We start from the raw sequence: 19,136 nt of genomic DNA on the forward strand, positions 1-19,136 counted from the left end.
TCATTCCGGCGATCACGACACCGACGACGGACACGGAGCCGCAGACGACGCCTACCGACGCGCAGGGGTACTGTTGACGAAAAACTTTCCGTATCCAGTCTGACGCCTGGGGGTAATTCTAAGGTAAGGAATCTAACACTAACATGTTTCTTTCAGATTCTGTCTTTCAGATACTAGCTTTTTTGGCATAAGGATTTTCTCCAGTGTGGAGTTTCTCATGGTGAGATAGCGTTTTTCTCTGCAGCTCTTCTGGCGTTCAGAACACTCAAAGTTTTTCATCAGTATGGAGAATCGCTTATGATTAGTGAGGCTGTGCCTATCAGATAGGAATTTCTGGCATTCACAGCATTGGTAATGTTTTTCCCCTGTGTGCGTCTGCTCATGTAGAGGGAGATTGTGTTTAAAACTGATGCTTTTCTGGCACTAAAATATTTTGATGGTGTGTTTTCTTATGGCGCTTGAAATTATCTCTACCTCTGAATCTTTTCTGACAATTAGAGCACTGATAATTTTCTTCTCCAGTATGGATTCTCATATGTTTAGTGAGATTACATTTAAGGCTGAAACATTTTTGGCATTTGGAGCACTGATAAGGTATTTCCCCAGTGTGGGTTCTTATATGGTAAGTGAGACTGCCTTTTTTACTGAAACATATCTGGCATTCGAGCACCTATATGGTTTTTCCCCAGTGTGGGTTCTTATATGACTAATGAGACTGTTTTTTTGGCAGAAATATTTTTGGCATTCAGAGCACTGATATGGTTTTTCCCCAGTGTGGGTTCTTATATGATTAATGAGACTGTTTTTTTGCCCAAAACATTTTTGGCATTCAGAGCACTGATAAGGTTTTTCCCCAGTGTGGGTTCTTATATGCTGAGTGAGATTGCTTTTTACCCTGAAACATTTGTCACATTCAGTGCACTGATAAGGTTTTTCCCCAGTGTGGAATCTCACATGCCCAGTTAGAAGTGATTTAAGTGTGAAATCTTTTGGGCATTCAGAGCACTGATAAGGTTTTTCGCCAGTGTGGACTCTCACATGTGCAGTTAGAAGTGATTTAAGTTTGAAATCTTTTGGGCATTTAGAGCACTGATAAGGTTTTTCCCCAGTGTGGGTTCTTATATGCTGAGTGAGACTGAGTTTGTCTCTGAAACATTTCTGACATTCAGAGCATGGATAAGGTTTTTCCCCAGTGTGGGTTATTGTATGTTGAGAAAGAGTTCTTTTGTCAGTGAAACATTTCTGGCATTCAGAGCACTGATAAGGTTTTTCCCCAGTGTGGATCTTTGTATGCTGTGTGAGTCTACTTTTTAAACTGAAACATTTCTGGCATTCAGAGCACTGATAAGGTTTTTCCCCAGTGTGGATTCTTATGTGCCGTGTGAGTCTACTTTGTACACTGAAACATTTCTGGCATTCAGAGCACTGATAAGGTTTTTCCCCAGTGTGGATTTGTATGTGCCGTGTGAGTCTACTTTTTACACTGAAACATTTCTGGCATTCAGAGCATTGATAAGGTTGTTCCACAGAATGGGTTATTGCATGTTGAGAAAGACGTCGTTTGTTACAAAACCTTTCCTGGCATTCAGAGCACTGATAAGGTTTCTCCCCAGTGTGGGTTCTTATATGATGAGTGAGACTGCTTTTTACACTGAAACATTTCTGGCATTCGGAGCACTGATAAGGTTTTTCCCCAGTGTGTGTTCTTATATGACGAGTGAGACTCTTTTTTTCACTGAAACATTTGTGGCATTCAGAGCACTGATAACGTTTTGCCCCAGTGTGGATCTTTGTATGCTGTGTGAGAATACGTTTTACACTGAAAACTTTCGGGCATTCAGAGCACTGATAAGGTTGTTCCACAGAATGGGTTATTGCATGTTGAGAAAGGCTATGTTTGTTACAAAACCTTTCCTGGCATTCAGAGCACTGGTAAGGTTTTTCCCCAGTGTGGGTCCTTGTATGTTCAGTAAGTCTTCTTTTATCACTGAAACATTTCTGGCATTCAGAGCACTGGTAAGGTTTTTCCCCAGTGTGGGTCCTTGTATGTATAGTAAGTCCTCTTCTGTCACTGAAACATTTCTGGCATTCAGCGCACTGATAAGGTTTTTCTCCAGAGTGGATTCTCATATGTTCAGCGAGTTTCGATTTACGGGCAAAACTTTTCGGGCATTCGGCGCACTGGTAAGGTTTTTCCCCAGAGTGGGTTAATGCATGTAGATATAGACTCGCTTTGACACTAAACCTTTTCTGGCATTCAGAGCACTGATAAGGTTTTTCTCCAGTGTGGATTCTCATATGCACAGTGAGATAAGATTTACGCCTGAAACTTTTTTGGCATACTTTGCACTGAGAGTGGTTTCCCCCAGTGTGCATTGTGTCAAATTCTGTGAGATAAGATTTATGGCTGTATCTTTTTTGGCACATGTAACTTTTTCCCCCGACTTAGGTTATTCTGCCTTGATTGAGGCGGTTTTGAACACTGAATTTGTTCTCACAGTCCGTGTTTTTATAAGGTGTATTCCTAGAGTTAATATCTCTACGTTTAGTTTTCTCTTGCTTATATGCCACAGTAAGAGTGAACCCGATTTTAGAGTTAGGCTTGTTTAGATAATGTTCAGCATTTATCTCTAAAAGAAATTGTGTGTAATCTTTTTAACACTTGAATTGAGCAAACTATGTCTGGAAGCAGCCCTGTAACACCTGTCGAAATATTTCTAGCAGATAATAGTCTTTAGGTTATAGCCTATCCGGCAGCAACTTATTTTGTGACTGAAGATTTTCTCAAATCTATTTGTATAGGTTCTTAGCAATGCAGTGATAAGGTGTTAGTCTGATATTTATTAATTAAACTGATAAGTACCTTTTTGCACTGACGTAATGGCAGTAACTGAGGGCGTTAGAACGTGCACAGTACTATTGTGGATCACGAGTCTCAGAACATCAGTTCCTTTTACCCTTTCTATGTTTGGTGTAAGGTTAGGTTTGTAGTTCTGAAGACGAGGATTTATTTACATTACCTATAGTGCAACGTTGCTCATCTAATCGAGTTTTACCTTTAACAGTTTTACATATCACTCATTCACAGCAGATACTGTTGAGGCGATTTACATAGAATTACAGAACAGTACACAATAAAAAATAAACAATATGAGATGGTTATGAACACAATAAAGTGGTGAATTTTTAAGGTTTTCGCAAGAGTGAGCAGAGTGGGTCGTGGTTTTCTACCCAGAGTCAGATAGTCTCAAACTTGTGTAACTGGTTAAAAACAGTTGTTGAACAAAGGTGATTTTCCAATCTTTCGGTTGTTAACGTGTCAGCTTCAGAGTCTTCTCTCAGCGTCTTTTCTTTGATGGTCTGCAGAAGAAACCTTTTGTTATAACTTTCTTTTTATGCAGTGTGTGCTTCCTCTCTAGAATTACATGATGTTTTAGATGAAGGTTATTCTGTACACAGATATGGCTTTGCTCTGGGTTAATGAAATGCTAAATTAGAGACTTCACTTACAGTATAGTACTTTCCTCAGCTCCCACTTCCTCGACACACTTAGATTTTGGAAATTGTTTAAACATAGAATGCTGGATGTCCTTCAGTTTTTCAAAATAATCCTTCTTAAGGCACAGACTTCAGTTGCCTGGTGCTAAATCTTGCTTTCTTCGTCAGTAATTTCAATCACCTATAGTATTAAAATTAAATAGTTAATACATGAAAATTTCCCAAAATATAATTTACAAGCCAAATCAATGCAGAGTTGCAGAATTTTGAAAATGTTGAGCTGGTTTTCATACAGAGCAGAGTGTAGAATTGTAGCCTGAGAGTACTTGGATGTAGGAGTGAGGATTTATAGAATTTTCAACATTTTATTAAGCTCACAAAGGATACATGCACCCTATTTATTTATTTATTTATTTAATATATTTGTAGAGCGCAAGCCTGTCACCCAAAGGACATCCTGGCGCTTTGATCAGAGAACCGTGCACTTTGACTGAAGTAGTCGCGCAACCATTATTTAGGGAATAAGTGCGTTTTTAAGGCCTTCCTGAACGGAAGATAGTCCTTGTGACTCCTTAGAGAGAGTGGGAGGGAGTTCCATAATTTAGCTGCAGCCACGCTAAAAGAGCGACCACCCATCCTCACTCTTTGAAACCTTGGCACCACCAGGAGGTGAGCCGACGAAGACCGCAAAAGCCGTGGGGCCGAGTACCATGCAAACATATTTTGCAGAGGGATAGGGCCCAAAAGGTGTACAGCTCTAAACACCAAGCATGCCGGTTTAAACTGAACCCGTAGATCTACCGGGAGCCAATGCAGATCTCGTAGCGCAAGAGTGGAAGAGCTAGACCTGGGCCGGGAAGGGGCCAGCTTAGCTGCCATGTTCTGCACCCGCTGAAGCTTCCCTATCAAATTTTTTGGGGCCCCCAAAAGAAGTCCGTTGCAGTAGTCGAGCCGACTTAATATGGTCCCACGGACTACTTCCGGCCTGGCATGAACAGGGAGAAAAGGCAGGACTCTGCGTAAAATGCGTAGCAGCATCATACACGTTCCAGTGTTTTTGTTGACGTGTATGTCAAGTTGTAAATTAGGGCCAAACATTACCCCCAGGTTGCGTGCTGACTCCGATGCCAGCACTGGTTCGGAAAAGGTACTGGGCCAGAAGTTCTCGGGCAGTGCCCGCTGAATACGATCAGTAGAACAGTGGAGCACCTCCGTCTTCGAGCTGTTGAATTGCAGAGAGTTAGCTCGTAGCCAGTCCGCTGTGGCTGCCATACAGCGATGGAAGGTGCCCAGCGAGACCGCATTATTCCCTTCCAAGGAGAAGACCAGCTGGGTGTCGTCGGCATAATTAAATGCCGAGACACCGAAAGATTTTATTAGCTGGACTAAAGGGCGGAGGTACAGGTTGAACAGTATCGGGCTGATGGCCGAGCCCTGTGGAACCCCCTGACCTATTTTCCTTGGCTCAGAGCTGAAAGGCGGAAGTGAGACCAACTGTTGCCTACCACCAAGATATGAAATCAGCCAGTCTCTAGCCCCCTCGGTGACCCTGCACTCCTCCAGCCTCCGGACCAGGGTCCGATGGCAGACCGTATCGAACGCGGCCGACATGTCGAGCAGCACCAAAAAGGCTGCCCGACCACTGTCGACACGCGAACGCAGATTGTCCAATACGGTCACCAGCGCGGTCTACGTCCCATGTCCAGGGCGGAAGCCAAACTGGGCCTCGTCGAACCACCCGATGTTCTCCAGGAAGCCAGAGAGAGAGCGAGTTACCCACTTTTCCAGGATCTTGATCGGAAAAGGAAGCAAGGAGATCGGCCTGTAGTTGGAGAAACAGGCCGGATCCAAAGTTGGCTTTTTTAGCAGAGGCGACACCACTGCTAACTTCCAGCTTTCTGGCACCGACGCCGATTCCAAGGATTGGAGGCAGATCGAAAACAGAGGCTGAAGAAGTTCTGCATGAAAGGCCTTTCAAAACTTGGGGGGCAGCGGATCAAGCGGAGACCCCGATGACACCGAATGAGCAATCTTACAAAATTCTTCAAAGGAAGGGGGGGGGGGGAAATTCAGCCGGGATAGCCTGGGTAAAATGGTCGAGGCTCCCGGCCCAAGGGTAGCGGTAGCCGTCTGGGGTCGACTGGGCTGCTCCACCGGAGCTCCCACACCGATCGGCTGGGGTCGACTGGGTGAGCTGCCCGGAGCTCCCAGATCAGAGGCAGCAGTGCACGTCTGGGGTCGACTGGGCTGCTCCACCGGAGCTCCCACACCGATCGGCTGGGGTCGACTGGGTGAGGTGCCCGGAGCTCCCAAATCAGAGGCAGCAGTGCACGTCTGGGGTCGTCTGGGCTGCTCCACCGGAGCTCCCACACCGATCGGCTGGGGTCGACTGGGTGAGCTGCCCGGAGCTCCCAGATCAGAGGCAACAATGCACGTCTGGGGTCGACTGGGCTGCTCCTCCGGAGCTCCCACCCCGATCGGCTGTGGTTGGCTGGGTGAGCTAGCCAGAGCTCCCAGCCCCCGGTCGGCAACACTAATACAAGATCGACTAGACAGGTCAGCGGCCATTCCCAGGCTGGCCTCCGCAGATACGGGATGTGTTAAGCCCTCCAGGATCTTAGCGGTCTTCTCCTCGAAGGCAAGAGCCAACGAGTCGCACAGAGCCTGTGACGCCCGGACCGAATTAGCCGCACAAACCGGATGAGACAAGTCCTTGACAATTTTGAACAGGGCTTGAGATTTATTAGGCACCTGCAGCAGGGACGTTTGTATAAAAGTCGCCTTGGCCCGCTTGATGTTACAAGTCCACCCTATGGACTTGTAACATTGAATCCCAAAGGCAGAAATTAAAGTCATATGCACTGGCACCAAACAGATATTTAAAAAAGGACACTATTAATTAATTTTTAATGTAGATTTCTGGGACGGGAATTTCCCCTCCATGGACAACAGGCGTTTCCCCTGCCCTGAGTTACCACCTACTTGTATCTGGTATCCTGACTTTTGAGTTCTGGTCTCTGCCGCACATAAATCTATTGTGTGCTGCGAGGACTATGCCTACACATATCCCTCAACTATGTCCAGAGTATGAATCAAGGGCAATGAAATTAAGGAGTACTTTCATATGCTCATTTTATTCCACCTGATTATCAGTTGTTAGGTTTTTCTGCACCTGGATGTATCAGGTGTAGAAAAACAGGACACCATTTTTTTCCAGACAGGAAAATAAGACTGAAAAGACGCACAAGACTCTGGGTGCAGCAGAAGCAGCCAAGACTTATGCTGTTTTTATACAAACTGGGAGAAACACACAATTCTTCCCTTTGTTAGACAGTTCTTTACCCTCCCCTCCCCTGCTTCACCCATCGCCCAACCAACCACATGCATTTATCTACCACCTGCTTAAAACAAGTGGTAAATAAAAGCAGAAGACAATATGTAATAGTGAATGGCATGTGGTTTGACAGGCAGACGAATCTGTTCCTCGTGGCAACTCCCCTGTCCATGGCATCAAACTTGTGACTGCATGTTGCTGGGGTAAATATACCACAAAGTTTAAAAAAACACAATAACATGAGATTTTTCTGCCACTCCAGCACTGTGCAACTTCTAACAAGGGACTATGAGCGGTCTTGGACCAGTCCTGTGACCTGGAGGGTCACACCAAGTGTTCCCTTATTTAAGCCAGAGGACTATCATGGGTTTAACAGCTTGAGCGGTGGTGGCAATGCACCCTGTTGTAAGGATCAATAGCCTGATAAGATCTTTGCATCATGGTCAGTGGAGTGGCGTCCTGCTGACACACCTATGTTTATTTTTTTTTTTTTTGTTTTTTATTAGCAATACATGAGTATTCAACTCACAAGAGTACAAACAAATTAAAGTATAGTGAGTACATGCGTCTTAACCATCACACCACATTTAAGCATATACATTTAACTCGGACAGTTCCATAGCAGATCGACTTCTTCTGGTATGCCCAACTTTAGTACATAGAATTAAACACAACAAAAAAAAATTGCCATTCAAAAATCCAAATAAGATAAAACAGGACCCCAAATTTGTACGCCCAGCTTTCGCTTACGCCTACCTTTTAATGCATACAAACTATACTCTAAATTAAATTTAGCCTAGAACCTAGCCCTCCAAGCCTCAAACTATGGGGGATCCCTTTGTTATCAGCTTGAAGCTATACATAGCCTTAATACTGCTGTTGCTAAAAAATTCAAATATATAGCATTCCTTGGTACACTATCAGCATTTACCCCCATCTCTACACCCAACAAAAGCTGCGTAGGCGACAAATCAATAGGTGTTTCCAAAATAGCAGTTAGAAATTTATCAACATGCTCTAATAATTCTTTTAATAGTGGACACGTACAGAAGATATGCATCACATCTACATCAGGGTTATCACAGCAAAAGCATTTCCCCTCCTGTCCACCACCCCATTTGGCAATCTTATGAGGTGTCATATATAAATAAAAAATAGTTTTATAATGTTGGGCAGACAGGTTAGCAGTCATAAATAATCGACTAGCTAATTCAATGGAGGTCTCCAAACTAATATCAGAACATCCTAACCTGCTTTCCCACTTACGATTATGTTCTTCCAAATCATTGGATCTTGTTTCTAACATACAACTATATAACCCCCCTATTCTTACTGCTTTTCGGCTAGCTTCAATAAGAGAATTAGTCTGAATATTCCACCGGGCAGTGAGGAGATAGTTCCTAATTTGTAAATATTTTAAAAAATCTGCCCGGGTATATGGTATTGTTCCATGATCTGATTAAACGATTTCAGACCCCCTTCCGTATACAAACCCCCACTATTTTTATACCCTTACTCTGCCAGTTCTGCACTGTCCTATCCCAAAATACACTCGGAAAGCAAGTAACAACAGTTAATGGGGTATACCAGGAGACTTTCTCTATCATGAACATTTTCTTAATAGCTTTCCAAACCTTCCAAGCTGCTAATACAGTCTTGAATCTTGTGCGCTATTAATAGCTCCAGTCTAGGTGAATGAACAAACAGTTTTTTGCATCTGACCCCAGCAACATATGATATATAGCAGGAGATTCAGCAGCCACACTTGGCCCTATTCCAGTAAAGAGTATATTCATATGTTGGAGCATGCATGCATAGTAGTAGAGTGTAAAGTCCGGTACAGACCACACCCCAACCGCTCTAGGTAACACCATAAACCGTGCAGCTCTGCGGGCCTTCCCTCGTGCCCATATAAAGTTCATACATAATGACTGTAATTGTGTCAAATGAGTGCGTGAGACTTCAAGTGGAACACATCTAAAAAAATCCAGTATTTTTGGCAGAATCATCATTGTCAGCATATTGCACCTGCCAACTAATGACAGATGCAAGCATCCACACCGATCAAGCTGTCTACACCCGCTTCCCCTAATTAGCGCCAACTAATGCTGGTGCCGACGTCCTTAATAGCACTCCTAGATATGTTACTTCCTGTGAGACCCGTGGGTCATTAAAACCTCTAACATTATGGCACAAGATTTGCGTTTTGGCGGTGTTTGATTTATATCCCGAGACAGACCCATATTCTGCAGCGAGATGTTCTACTGCCTGTATTGCTGCTGCAGGTTTAACGGAAAGCACCGCAACATCGTCTGCGTAAGCCAGAACCCGATATTGTTGCTGCTGAACAATAACAGGCTGTATTTGTGGGCTATGGTCAAGCATTTTCAAAAAAGGCTCTATATACAGGGCAAATAATAATGGGGAGCAGGGGTAGCCCTGTCTAGTACCCCAATTTATTACCACTGCTTTTGACTCGAGGCCCAGGGTACAGATCTTAGCGACAGGTTGGCAGTATAGCGTTTGTATTGCTACTATATATTGCTGCCCAAAACCCCGCTGCCGCATTACTTCCCATAAAAAACACCAAGACACTCGGTCAAACGCCTTCTCGGCATCTAACAAAATAAGGCTCAGCGGGTCCCCAGTAGCGTTGGCGTTATCTAATAATGCAATAACTCTACTAACATGATTTGTAGTGCCACGCTTAGGGATAAAGCCATGTTGTCTAATAGACACAAGTGGCGATGTTACCGTGGCAAGCCGAGTGGCCAACATTTTTGAATAAATGGTGGGTCACTTACTGTCGGACGGAGGGTTCAGGCTCTGTGAAGGAGGCATCCTACAGCACCGGCGCACTTTGGAACTTGCACTCGAGGCTCCCAGCTAACTCCTCGCCGCACCCGCTCCGCGGGTGCCGCTTCGCTGGTGAGCCCCGGTGTGAGCAGCTTCGTGGGAGTGCACGCGAGGTCCTTGGAGGCAGGGCGGTAAGGGGCCCGAGGCACCAGCGGGGCTGCGAGCGTGCAGGGACTTCATTTCCCAGAAGTCCCTGCGAGACCAAGGAAGAGCTTCTGGTCCGCTCTCCCTGCTGTCCCGCCCCCCGCCCACCAAAGGATTACAAAAAGCGTACCTGCAATCCCCAATCTGTGGGTCACTTACTGTCGGACGGAGGGTTCAGGCTCTGTGAAGGAGGCATCCTACAGCACCGGCGCACTTTGGAACTTGCACTCAAGGCTCCCAGCCAACTCCTCGCCGCACCCGCTCCGCGGGTGCCGCTTCGCTGGTGAGCCCCGGTGTGAGCAGCTACGTGGGAGTGCACGCGAGGTCCTTGGAGGCAGGGCGGTAAGGGGCGCGAGGCACCAGCGGGGCTGCGAGCGTGCAGGGACTTCATTTCCCAGAAGTCCCTGCGAGACCAAGGAAGAGCTTCCGGTCCGCTCTCCCTGCTGGCCCGCCCCCCGCCCACCAAAGGATTACAAAAAGCGTACCTGCAATCCCCAATCTGTGGGTCACTTACTGTCAGACGGAGGGTTCAGGCTCTGTGAAGGAGGCATCCTACAGCACCGGCGCACTTTGGAACTTGCACTCAAGGCTCCCAGCCAACTCCTCGCCGCACCCGCTCCGCGGGTGCCGCTTCGCTGGTGAGCCCCGGTGTGAGCAGCTTCGTGGGAGTGCACGCGAGGTCCTTGGAGGCAGGGCGGTAAGGGGCGCGAGGCACCAGCGGGGCTGCGAGCGTGCAGGGACTTCATTTCCCAGAAGTCCCTGCGAGACCAAGGAAGAGCTTCCGGTCCGCTCTCCCTGCTGGCCCGCCCCCCACCCTAATCGCCACCTACATAACGCCATATCACTCCCGCAGCGCGGGACGCAGCCCGGGCTAAGACTGGGCAAAGACAGGGCCGTTTTAGGCCGTTAGAGGCAGTTAGAGACTGGACTGGGCCACACTATTTGATGTTCAAGTTTTCCTCTCAACTAGAACCCAGCATGGCAACCCGTGAGTTTAGAGACAGAGCTGCCAAATCAAAATTAAAAAATGGCACCCTGGATGATTTCATCACCAGGACCCACACAGCCATTGATAACGAAATAACCAAGATGCAACACAGGGTTTCATTAGAACTCGAAGCTGCTAGAAGATTGTCAGTCGAGTTAACTGCCGCCAAAAAATCCTCTCTTGGCCCTATTGCCTGGGCTAAAACTCCTGAACGGCCGATAGGCTCCACACCCGCCATGATTGTTACTAACGCCGATATTCACGCTACACAAGTAGCTAGTTCACCCTCCCCACAGGGGAACCTTTTACAAAGCTCTATCCCCCTCCCAAATTCCCATCAGGGTGCGAATGTAGACCAAAAGAAGGGTTGTGACGAGGGCTTATTCTCGATAGTTGAACCCACCCCTGCTTTACAAGAAAAAGGTGGTAGCCTACCCATAGCACAAAAGCATCCACACAACAAAAGGAAGCGTAATCCTACCTCGGCATACACAAGAAAAAAGGCAAAAGTCGCGAAGGCGCAGCTTCCAACCAAGGCACCTCCCCTTGATAGTTTGCCAACACCGAAATCTTCTACCCCAGTAACATGCACAGAAAACATCCCCCCCTCACACAGTAGTCATTCAAGAAAACAACGATCTTATTATAGAAAGCGACACTGCAGGAACCCCTCAATGCTCCATCAAAGGGAAGGATGTTGAATTCCTCACTATTGTTTGGGAAACACTAAAAAAACTACTTTCCCCAATAGAAAAGAGATTCACACATATAGAGACTCAGCTACTAGAAATAGAAAAAAGTATATTAAACTTGGCAACCATTATTATGCAGAACTCCAAACCTACATGTACAAATGGACCCTTGCTTTCAGCGGCACTCTCGGATCCTACCACCCAGGCAACAATGAATTCGCGGCCTCCTCCTATGGCCAAGAAACCAGGATCTATTAACACACTTCCACCTGCTGCATCCTCTTCCCTCACCACTTCTAATGTTACACCCAAGGTCAAACCAACCCCCAAACCCCGAACCAAGGTAGATGTCCATAATCCTCCCAGTGGGGTAATGTCAAACGCTATGCAACCGGGGGTTGCATCCCTTCTGCCACCCCCCCTAGCTGCACCCTCCCAAAGAACACCTGTCCCGACCGAACTCCCCAACGTGAGGCATAATGGCCAGAACACAAATCCTACAACATCGCAGAGAGCCAGCACCAGTTTTATACGATCAAGGGGATTTGTAGATCTGCCCCCTGAGGCTAGCCCCTATGTCGTGGTGCTGACTGGGGTAACCGAACTGATATACAATCAGCATGAAAACTTTGCCTCTCTCAAGAACAAGGTGATCCACTGGTTGGAAACCAATAAACCAATCCCCAACCACTTAAGGAGCAAAATCCTTATGGTACGGAGGGTACCTTGGGTAGGGACCACACAAAAGTCCACCTCTGGAGACTGTGTGATAATCACCTTTGAGGATTCCAACACTGCCCACGCCGTTTACTCATGGATTAACCACAGCTCAACTGCATCAATAATAGCAAGACCACTCACCTTCTTCTACCCACCACGTGCCCCTCTAGTTCAGGGGGGGAACTGGAGTAGGATGCAGGCGAGGAAACACACTTGGGGAGCACAAAGTAACTGGTGGGCAGACACACCCGGAGGATGGAACGGGGTCCCGACTTCCAATAGATATGGTTGTCTCGAGGAAGTGGACTGACTTTCACACCCAATAAGCACTGTACCCCCCCACCCATCCCAATTTACGACCACACTCAGTCTTTGGGCATTGCACCAATAACCAGTATCTTAAACACACATACGGTTGGTACATCTCCCCCAGCAACACCAGCATACATAGTGCCAAACGATGCTAGAGCAGGGGCATATCGACAAATCACATGCACTCCCAAGGGTGCAACTGCTGATTCTAACCAGAGGCTGAAATATAAACTCCTCATTCCACAGAGCCTCACACCAAACAGTGCTCCATTGGACACCTCCCCACCTAACCAGCGTGGGAAATCTGTAGCTCTAGGGCGCCTCGGAACATTAGACACCAGAAGCACAACAGAGGAGCACGGCATACTCTCCATTTTATCCTGGAATGTGGCTGGGTTAGCTAACAAAGTAGATACCCCTGACTGGACAGAACTAGTAGAGGGCTACGACATTTGTCTCTTTCAAGAGACTTGGGCTAGAGAACAACTTAGCCGCCAGGGATTCGCGACCTTTAGTACTGAAGCGAAATGGGGGGGAAAGGGCCGCCCTTCTGGAGGCCTTTCGATCTGGGTTGGGTCCCACCTGGCCTGCATGGCCACACCTATGGAAACCAATTCTTGTGACTTCCAATGTGTCTCCCTAGAATGGCCATGTGGAGGGAAGCTTGTAGTGATTAACTTTTATTCAAGGCCAGTTGGGGTTGCTGCAACATCGGGCCCAGTGGAAGACCTAGCACACTTTCTTGACACACACAATTTTTCTTCCCCTTTAATCATAGCTGGTGACTTTAATCAACAATATGAACCACTCCCTGCCTACATGGAAGGTATATCGGCCGAGGAGGATGACCTATGGGATATTCCTTCCTTGACAGACGCAGTCACCAAGGCATGTTCCCCCCTCGCCATTCAGATAATGTCCCTCACACTCAGCCACTCTTTGAGGGCGTGCAACGGCCGGATGGAGGGGGATATCCCGCCTCAAAAACACCTTTAATAGGCCGGGCCACGAGTCAAGGATTGACTATATAATGGTATCAACCAGGGACTGGAAGAGGGCGAAAGATTTTAAAGTCATCACCAGATACGATAGTGACCACAATCTGCTTTCACAAAAGTTTGAGATCCCTTACCGTCAACCAGAGAAGGTAGATCCCAATGCACCATCTCAGTCCGACTTAGTGTTAACCAGCAATAGGCGTAGAATAAAATGGACCAAATTGCTGGAAAATCACACTAACATTGAAAGACTCTATGCACTAATCGTCCCTACCCTGGAAAAAGTAGAGTGCTGCGTGAACCATCTAGCTAGCGAATCAGAGACTAACACCACGGGTAGCCTGGACTCTCAGGCACAACCGGCTGCCCTTGTTAACATCCACTCTGAGCTATGCACCAATCTAGCTGAAATACTGAACCCAGTTGCCAGGCTTCGTAAGCCCAAAAAGAGAAGAGTGACCTGGTTTAACGCCTCTTGCAGGGAAGCAAAAACTCTTCTGGTGGAATCACTGAAAGCCCGAGATACCCCAATCATAATCAGGGAGAGACGAGTAGCCTATAAATCTGCCCTCCACACTGCAAAAATAGAATGGGACGAGGAGAATTGGACAAAAATAACAGCCGCCCTCGCTTGCCAAGACTCACGGACCTTTTGACAAATTGTCAGGCACGGCTCGTCTGAACCACTTGCAGCAGTCGAGGCCTGTATAGCACCATCTGTTTGGGAGGAACACTTTAAAAACTTATACCTTCCGCATAGCAGTGATAATGGAAGCAGTGAACATGATGGAGAGTCCCCCAACACCAAAAACAGGCTAACGGACATCGAGGGCTTCACCCTAGAAGAAATCACCCTGGCAATTTCCTCCCTGTCTGCTGGTAAGGCGCCTGGCCTAGATAGGCTCCCAGGCGATCTTTATAAGCACGAACCCAATGTCTGGGCTCCCTATCTAGGGGTACTATTTAATTTATTTTGAAGGGTCTGCCAATCCCTTCCACCTGGCCAGGGGCAGAAATTGTGCCAATTTTCAAAAAGGGGTCGCCCCTCCTTCCTGCAAATTATAGGCCTATAAGCCTAATCGATGTTTCCCAGAAACTCTTTTCCAAGCTCTTGCTAAACCGCCTACATGAGTGGATTAGGGACTACATCATCTTGAGCCCTTTTCAAGCAGGCTTTAGGGAGAAGGTCTCCACAGTAGACCAGGTCTTTCGTCTCGCCATGATACACTGGAAAACAGTACAACTGGAGGGTGGCAGCCTCTACACCGTATTTGTGGACCTGAGGGCAGCGTTCGACTTGATACCGAGGAATAAGCTGTGGGAGGTCCTTGATAATCTGGGGGTCCCTGAAGGTCTCTTGAAAATGATAATACGCCTCCACACTAGTAACTACGCCCAGGTTAGATGCGGTAGGATGGGAGAACTGTCTGAGAAGTTCCCCGTTGGCAGGGGGGTAAGGCAGGGTTGTGTGCTTGCACCAACCCTGTTTTGCCTCTATGTCAACGGGGTAATCGCCCACTTAGCGGGCGTAACCAACTCTGACGCACCGAAACTGGCATCCGAGAGGGTATCAGCCATCATGTTCGCCGATGACACATTGCTTTTATCCAAGTCGGCAAAAGGTATCCAGTGTACCCTTGATGGCTTTGTGGACTTCTGTGAGACCCATGGATTAGAAATCAACGCTACCAAGACTAAATTCATGGTCCTCAACCCTCCACAGAAATTCCATTTCCGTCCAAGCATCTCACACATCAAGCTGGAAAGGGTAAATACCTTCGAATACCTGGGAATTGTTTTGAACGATAAATTTACCTGGAGCTCTCACCTGGAAAAAGCTGCACTGAAACTGACCCAGCAGTCGGGAGGCATAATGAAGCTCGTGGCAAACAACAAATCCTCGGTTAGGCCAATCGGCCCCCCATTACAGATCTACAAATCCCAGGCCAAGGGGGCTGTCATCTATGGATCAGAACTCTGGGGCCACGAAAATACAGCTAAATTGTTGAAGGTGGAAAACAGATTCATCCGTAACCTTGTAGGGCTACCACCGAGCACCCCCCTTGTCCCCTTGAGGATGGACCTTGGCTTATGCCCGCTTGATGAAGACCTGGCTCTACGCCCACTGGCCTTCTGGCGTAGAATATGGACAACTCCTGAATTGGCCAGTTACAGGGAAGGACTACGGGAGATCCTAGCCACTCCTGGTGCCGGAAAAATCAAATGGCTTTACTATATTAAGCTAGAACTGGTGGCTGTAGGCCTCTCAAGTATGTGGTCTGACCCCCAGAACGTGTGCCACACCATCTCTAAAAAGGATCTAGCCAGGTCATACCGAGAATCTAAACTTTCCCTGATTCTCAACCATCAACATCCCGGGTCCCTGACAGCGTCCTTTTTCTCTCACAAGGTGAACTACAACATGGAACCTATTCTAGACAAAATTTATCCCAATGTACTGAGAAAATTATATCTTCAGTGGAGACATGGCTCTCTTCCTATCAAAACTTTCACAACCAAATGGAGCCATGATCCTAGCAGTGCTTGTCCCGCTTGTAGAAACTCGGATGAAAGTGAGCTCCACATCCTTTTTTTCTGCCCAGCTTACCATGGGATACGTAGGCACTGGATTCTCCCTCTATGCAGAAACCTGGGATTTAAGAAGTGTTTGCACGCTTACAGAGTCCTAAAAACTGACTTGTCAGACCATATTGTTTTCACTATGGCTAAGTACTTGGGCGCCCTTTGGTCCATCAGAAGAAAATGCCTCAAAATATAGACTGAGTAAGGATCTGTTTTTACTATATGAGGATTCCTCTCCAGTATTGTTTATGCATTTTACATTTTATTGTACAAATCATTTAAATGTATTGTTTTATATGATTGTCTTTTATGGTAAATTTTTACCGAAATAAAGGTTTTCAAACAAGAATAAATGTTGCCATCCGCGTTTAAAAGAGATATGGGGCGATACGATGGTGGAAGCTCCGCTGGTTAACCTTTTTTTCTTAACACAATAATACTGGCTTCGTCCCACCTTGTGCTCTTTTAAATATTAATAACATATCATCTTTTATAAACTCGAAGAAAGCTTTATATACCTCCAATGGTAATTTATCAGGGCCCGCAGCCTTACCAATTGCAAGTTCCTTAATAGCTTGTTCGCGTTCCAACATTGTAATAGGAGCTTCTAATCTCGTTACGTCCTCCTCCCCAATATCTTGCTCACACTGTTGAGATACAAATTCCTTGACTTTCCGGACATCATATTGATCATCCGTGTATAATGCTTCATATAAAACTTCTGAACACCTCCAGTATACCAATCTCATTCTCAACACGCTGGCCATTACTAGCCAAAATGTAATTGATTCTCTCAGCTGCCTCCTTCATCCTTAATTTTTGCGCCAAGCACCTACCGCTGGCCTCCCCACATTCATAGTTAAGTCGCTGTCTTACTACATATTTTTTAGCAGCCTCTTGGCTCCATTGGAGATTTATTTTCGCCTTGATCTTTGACACTTCTACTACAAATGCCCCAATGTCCCTGCCCATATGAATACCCTGAACTAGAGCCTCTTCAGCTCTGACCAGACCCTGATATAGCTCATGTTCCTTTAATGCCTGTTGCGTCTGATTATACAAACCATAACTAAGGGTTTCTCCCCTAAAAGCAGCCTTGAATGCATCCCAAACATACTCAGGATCAGTACTACCCCGATTAATACGAAGGAATTCAGCCATCCAAGCCTGCATATACACAATAAACTGCTCATCCAGGAGAAGCTTCGGGTCAAAAGAAAATGCCCTGGGTTTATTCAGAACTGCTACACCTGGAATAGATGACACACCTATGTAATGCTCCATTTCTATGCCTGTGCCCAGACTTTGCGCTGACATCAAGTGCATGTTTAGGGTGTTGGTGTGCGTAGCATAAATGCAATGTGAGAGTGCGACAGAGTAAACTGCATCTCCTGCAGCCAGTTGTGTATACAAGTGGGACCATCTATCCCTCTTTTATACCCCAGTTCAAAGTCCTCTGTTACCAAGGAATAATGTGCTCTACAAAGTACCCAGGTGCCTGCTGTGCCACCAGGGATGGTGTCACCTGACAGTCTATCTAAGTTGATGGGACATCACCGGCAGGCTGAATTACTTAATGGAGAAGCTGTGTACCTGTCCTGAAGAGCGTAGAAGTCTGGCTAGAAGCCTGCCTGTCTGGTGAGAAAGGGAAGGGAGTTTGACTATCCAGCAGGAGGACAAGGCTGTCCTGGAAGAAGCAAGGTCCGACACATCCTCGTTATCTGTAGGGCGGGGCGGAAAGCCATCCAGCAGGACCAGCTAGTCTGAGGGACCCCCTCCTCCCCCGCCAAGACTCTCCCAACAGATCAAGGCAGGAAATAAAACTCTACCACAACGTGATTGTTGAGGCCCAGTTGGACGATTGTGTGCTGCCAACTGCCCATTCAAGGTTGCATTTGCCAAATTCCTAACACAAAAGGGTCTGAATCTATTGGCTTCCTGGAGAGCCTGTGTTGGGCTTTTAGCTGCTGAATTTCTGACTACTCTGTGTCAGAGGCCCATGAGTGACTACAACTACGCCAGTGTCGAACACCCTGTATGAGCTTACGCCTGTGGTCCAGCCGGCCACAGTGTGGGCTTAATTGCTGACAGTCGGGCCTCCAGAGGGGCTGCACTTACCGACAGGCCAGGTGTGACTTCTACCTTGGGACTGCTGATCTTCAGGCAAAGGCAAAGAAAAGACAGAGTGGATGCCCTACTGAATGCAGCCCTACATCCAGGACAAAAGCGCCCCACAAAAGCCTGCTGGTGGGTCACTGCTCTCTCGAGTGTTCGGGCGTGCCATTCAAGTGCCGGAAACAGGAAAGAGACCCAGACTAGACTGACTCATCCAGTGGAAGGATAAGACGCTTACGATAGAGCATATACGCATTGGGGTGACTGGAGTGACAGAACTGCACCTATACTATATTCATGATACTCCTAAATGTAAATGTAAATGTGGGTATACTTGTAAAGCGCACTATCACCTGAAAGGTATCATGGTGCTGTATACCGCTGTGGAACCCTTCCTGGCTTTCCCTGTGAGATGCCCCCTTACTGGGCACCTCCACGGTGAGGCCAGGCATCCTAGCGCTTTCGGGGCCGTTGTGGAGATTAAGCAAGCTATTGCCCAGAGTTTCAGAGTGGGACCCATGATTAGAGTAGGCACCTAGGCGAGAATTATCGAGTCCTTGGACATTGAGCCCAAGACCCTGCCGCGTCGGGAACTGAACCCTGGTGCCGGGCCAGACCTCTACCTCAGGGTCTGCCGCTCTAATCGGTGAGCCACACTTCTCCTCTTCCCCTAGAGGGGAAGAGGGTATCAGAACCGGACGCACCTATCTGCAGCACATGGTAGTCTGGCATGCCTGCACCATCCTTTCACCCAGACTGTCCATAAAGTTGATTTTAGAGCTGTTACGCACATAGCAGGGGGAATATCAGACCATTCGCTGGTGGAGGTGCAACTCGATGGTCCGGTTGTGGACTTCATCCTACCCCCAAGGGTTGATCCGTGATATTTAAAAGAC

The 19,136-nt window shown here is 47.0% G+C and overlaps 1 protein-coding gene across 3 annotated transcripts; it reads right to left on the reverse strand.

Moving 5' to 3' along the window:
* Positions 1 to 347: 347 nt before the first annotated feature.
* On the reverse strand, positions 348 to 2,427 carry LOC147737460 (uncharacterized). 3 transcript variants are annotated; one of them, XM_086930865.1, is made up of 3 exons: positions 2,039 to 2,376; positions 1,259 to 1,786; positions 348 to 586 (listed from the first exon to the last, which is right to left on the reverse strand). In XM_086930865.1, exons 1-3 carry the CDS (start codon positions 2,374 to 2,376, stop codon positions 532 to 534), a joined length of 921 nt encoding a protein of 306 aa, XP_086786991.1. In that variant the 3' UTR covers positions 348 to 531. The 3 variants fall into 3 exon arrangements, with proteins under 3 accessions (XP_086786991.1, XP_086786910.1, XP_086786832.1); XM_086930784.1 differs by having other exon boundaries at positions 348 to 1,761; positions 1,828 to 2,427; XM_086930706.1 differs by having other exon boundaries at positions 348 to 2,427.
* Between the last annotated feature and the right edge of the window lie 16,709 nt (positions 2,428 to 19,136).

The sequence above is a fragment of the Lissotriton vulgaris genome, chromosome 1_1 (assembly GCF_964263255.1).
Source record: "Lissotriton vulgaris chromosome 1_1, aLisVul1.2, whole genome shotgun sequence".
Lineage (NCBI taxonomy): Eukaryota > Metazoa > Chordata > Amphibia > Caudata > Salamandridae > Lissotriton > Lissotriton vulgaris.

Coding starts and splice junctions, on each gene's coding strand:
- LOC147737460 (XM_086930706.1), bottom strand. CDS start 2,427: ATGTGCCAAAAAAGATACAGCCATAAATCTTATCTCACAGAATTTGAC.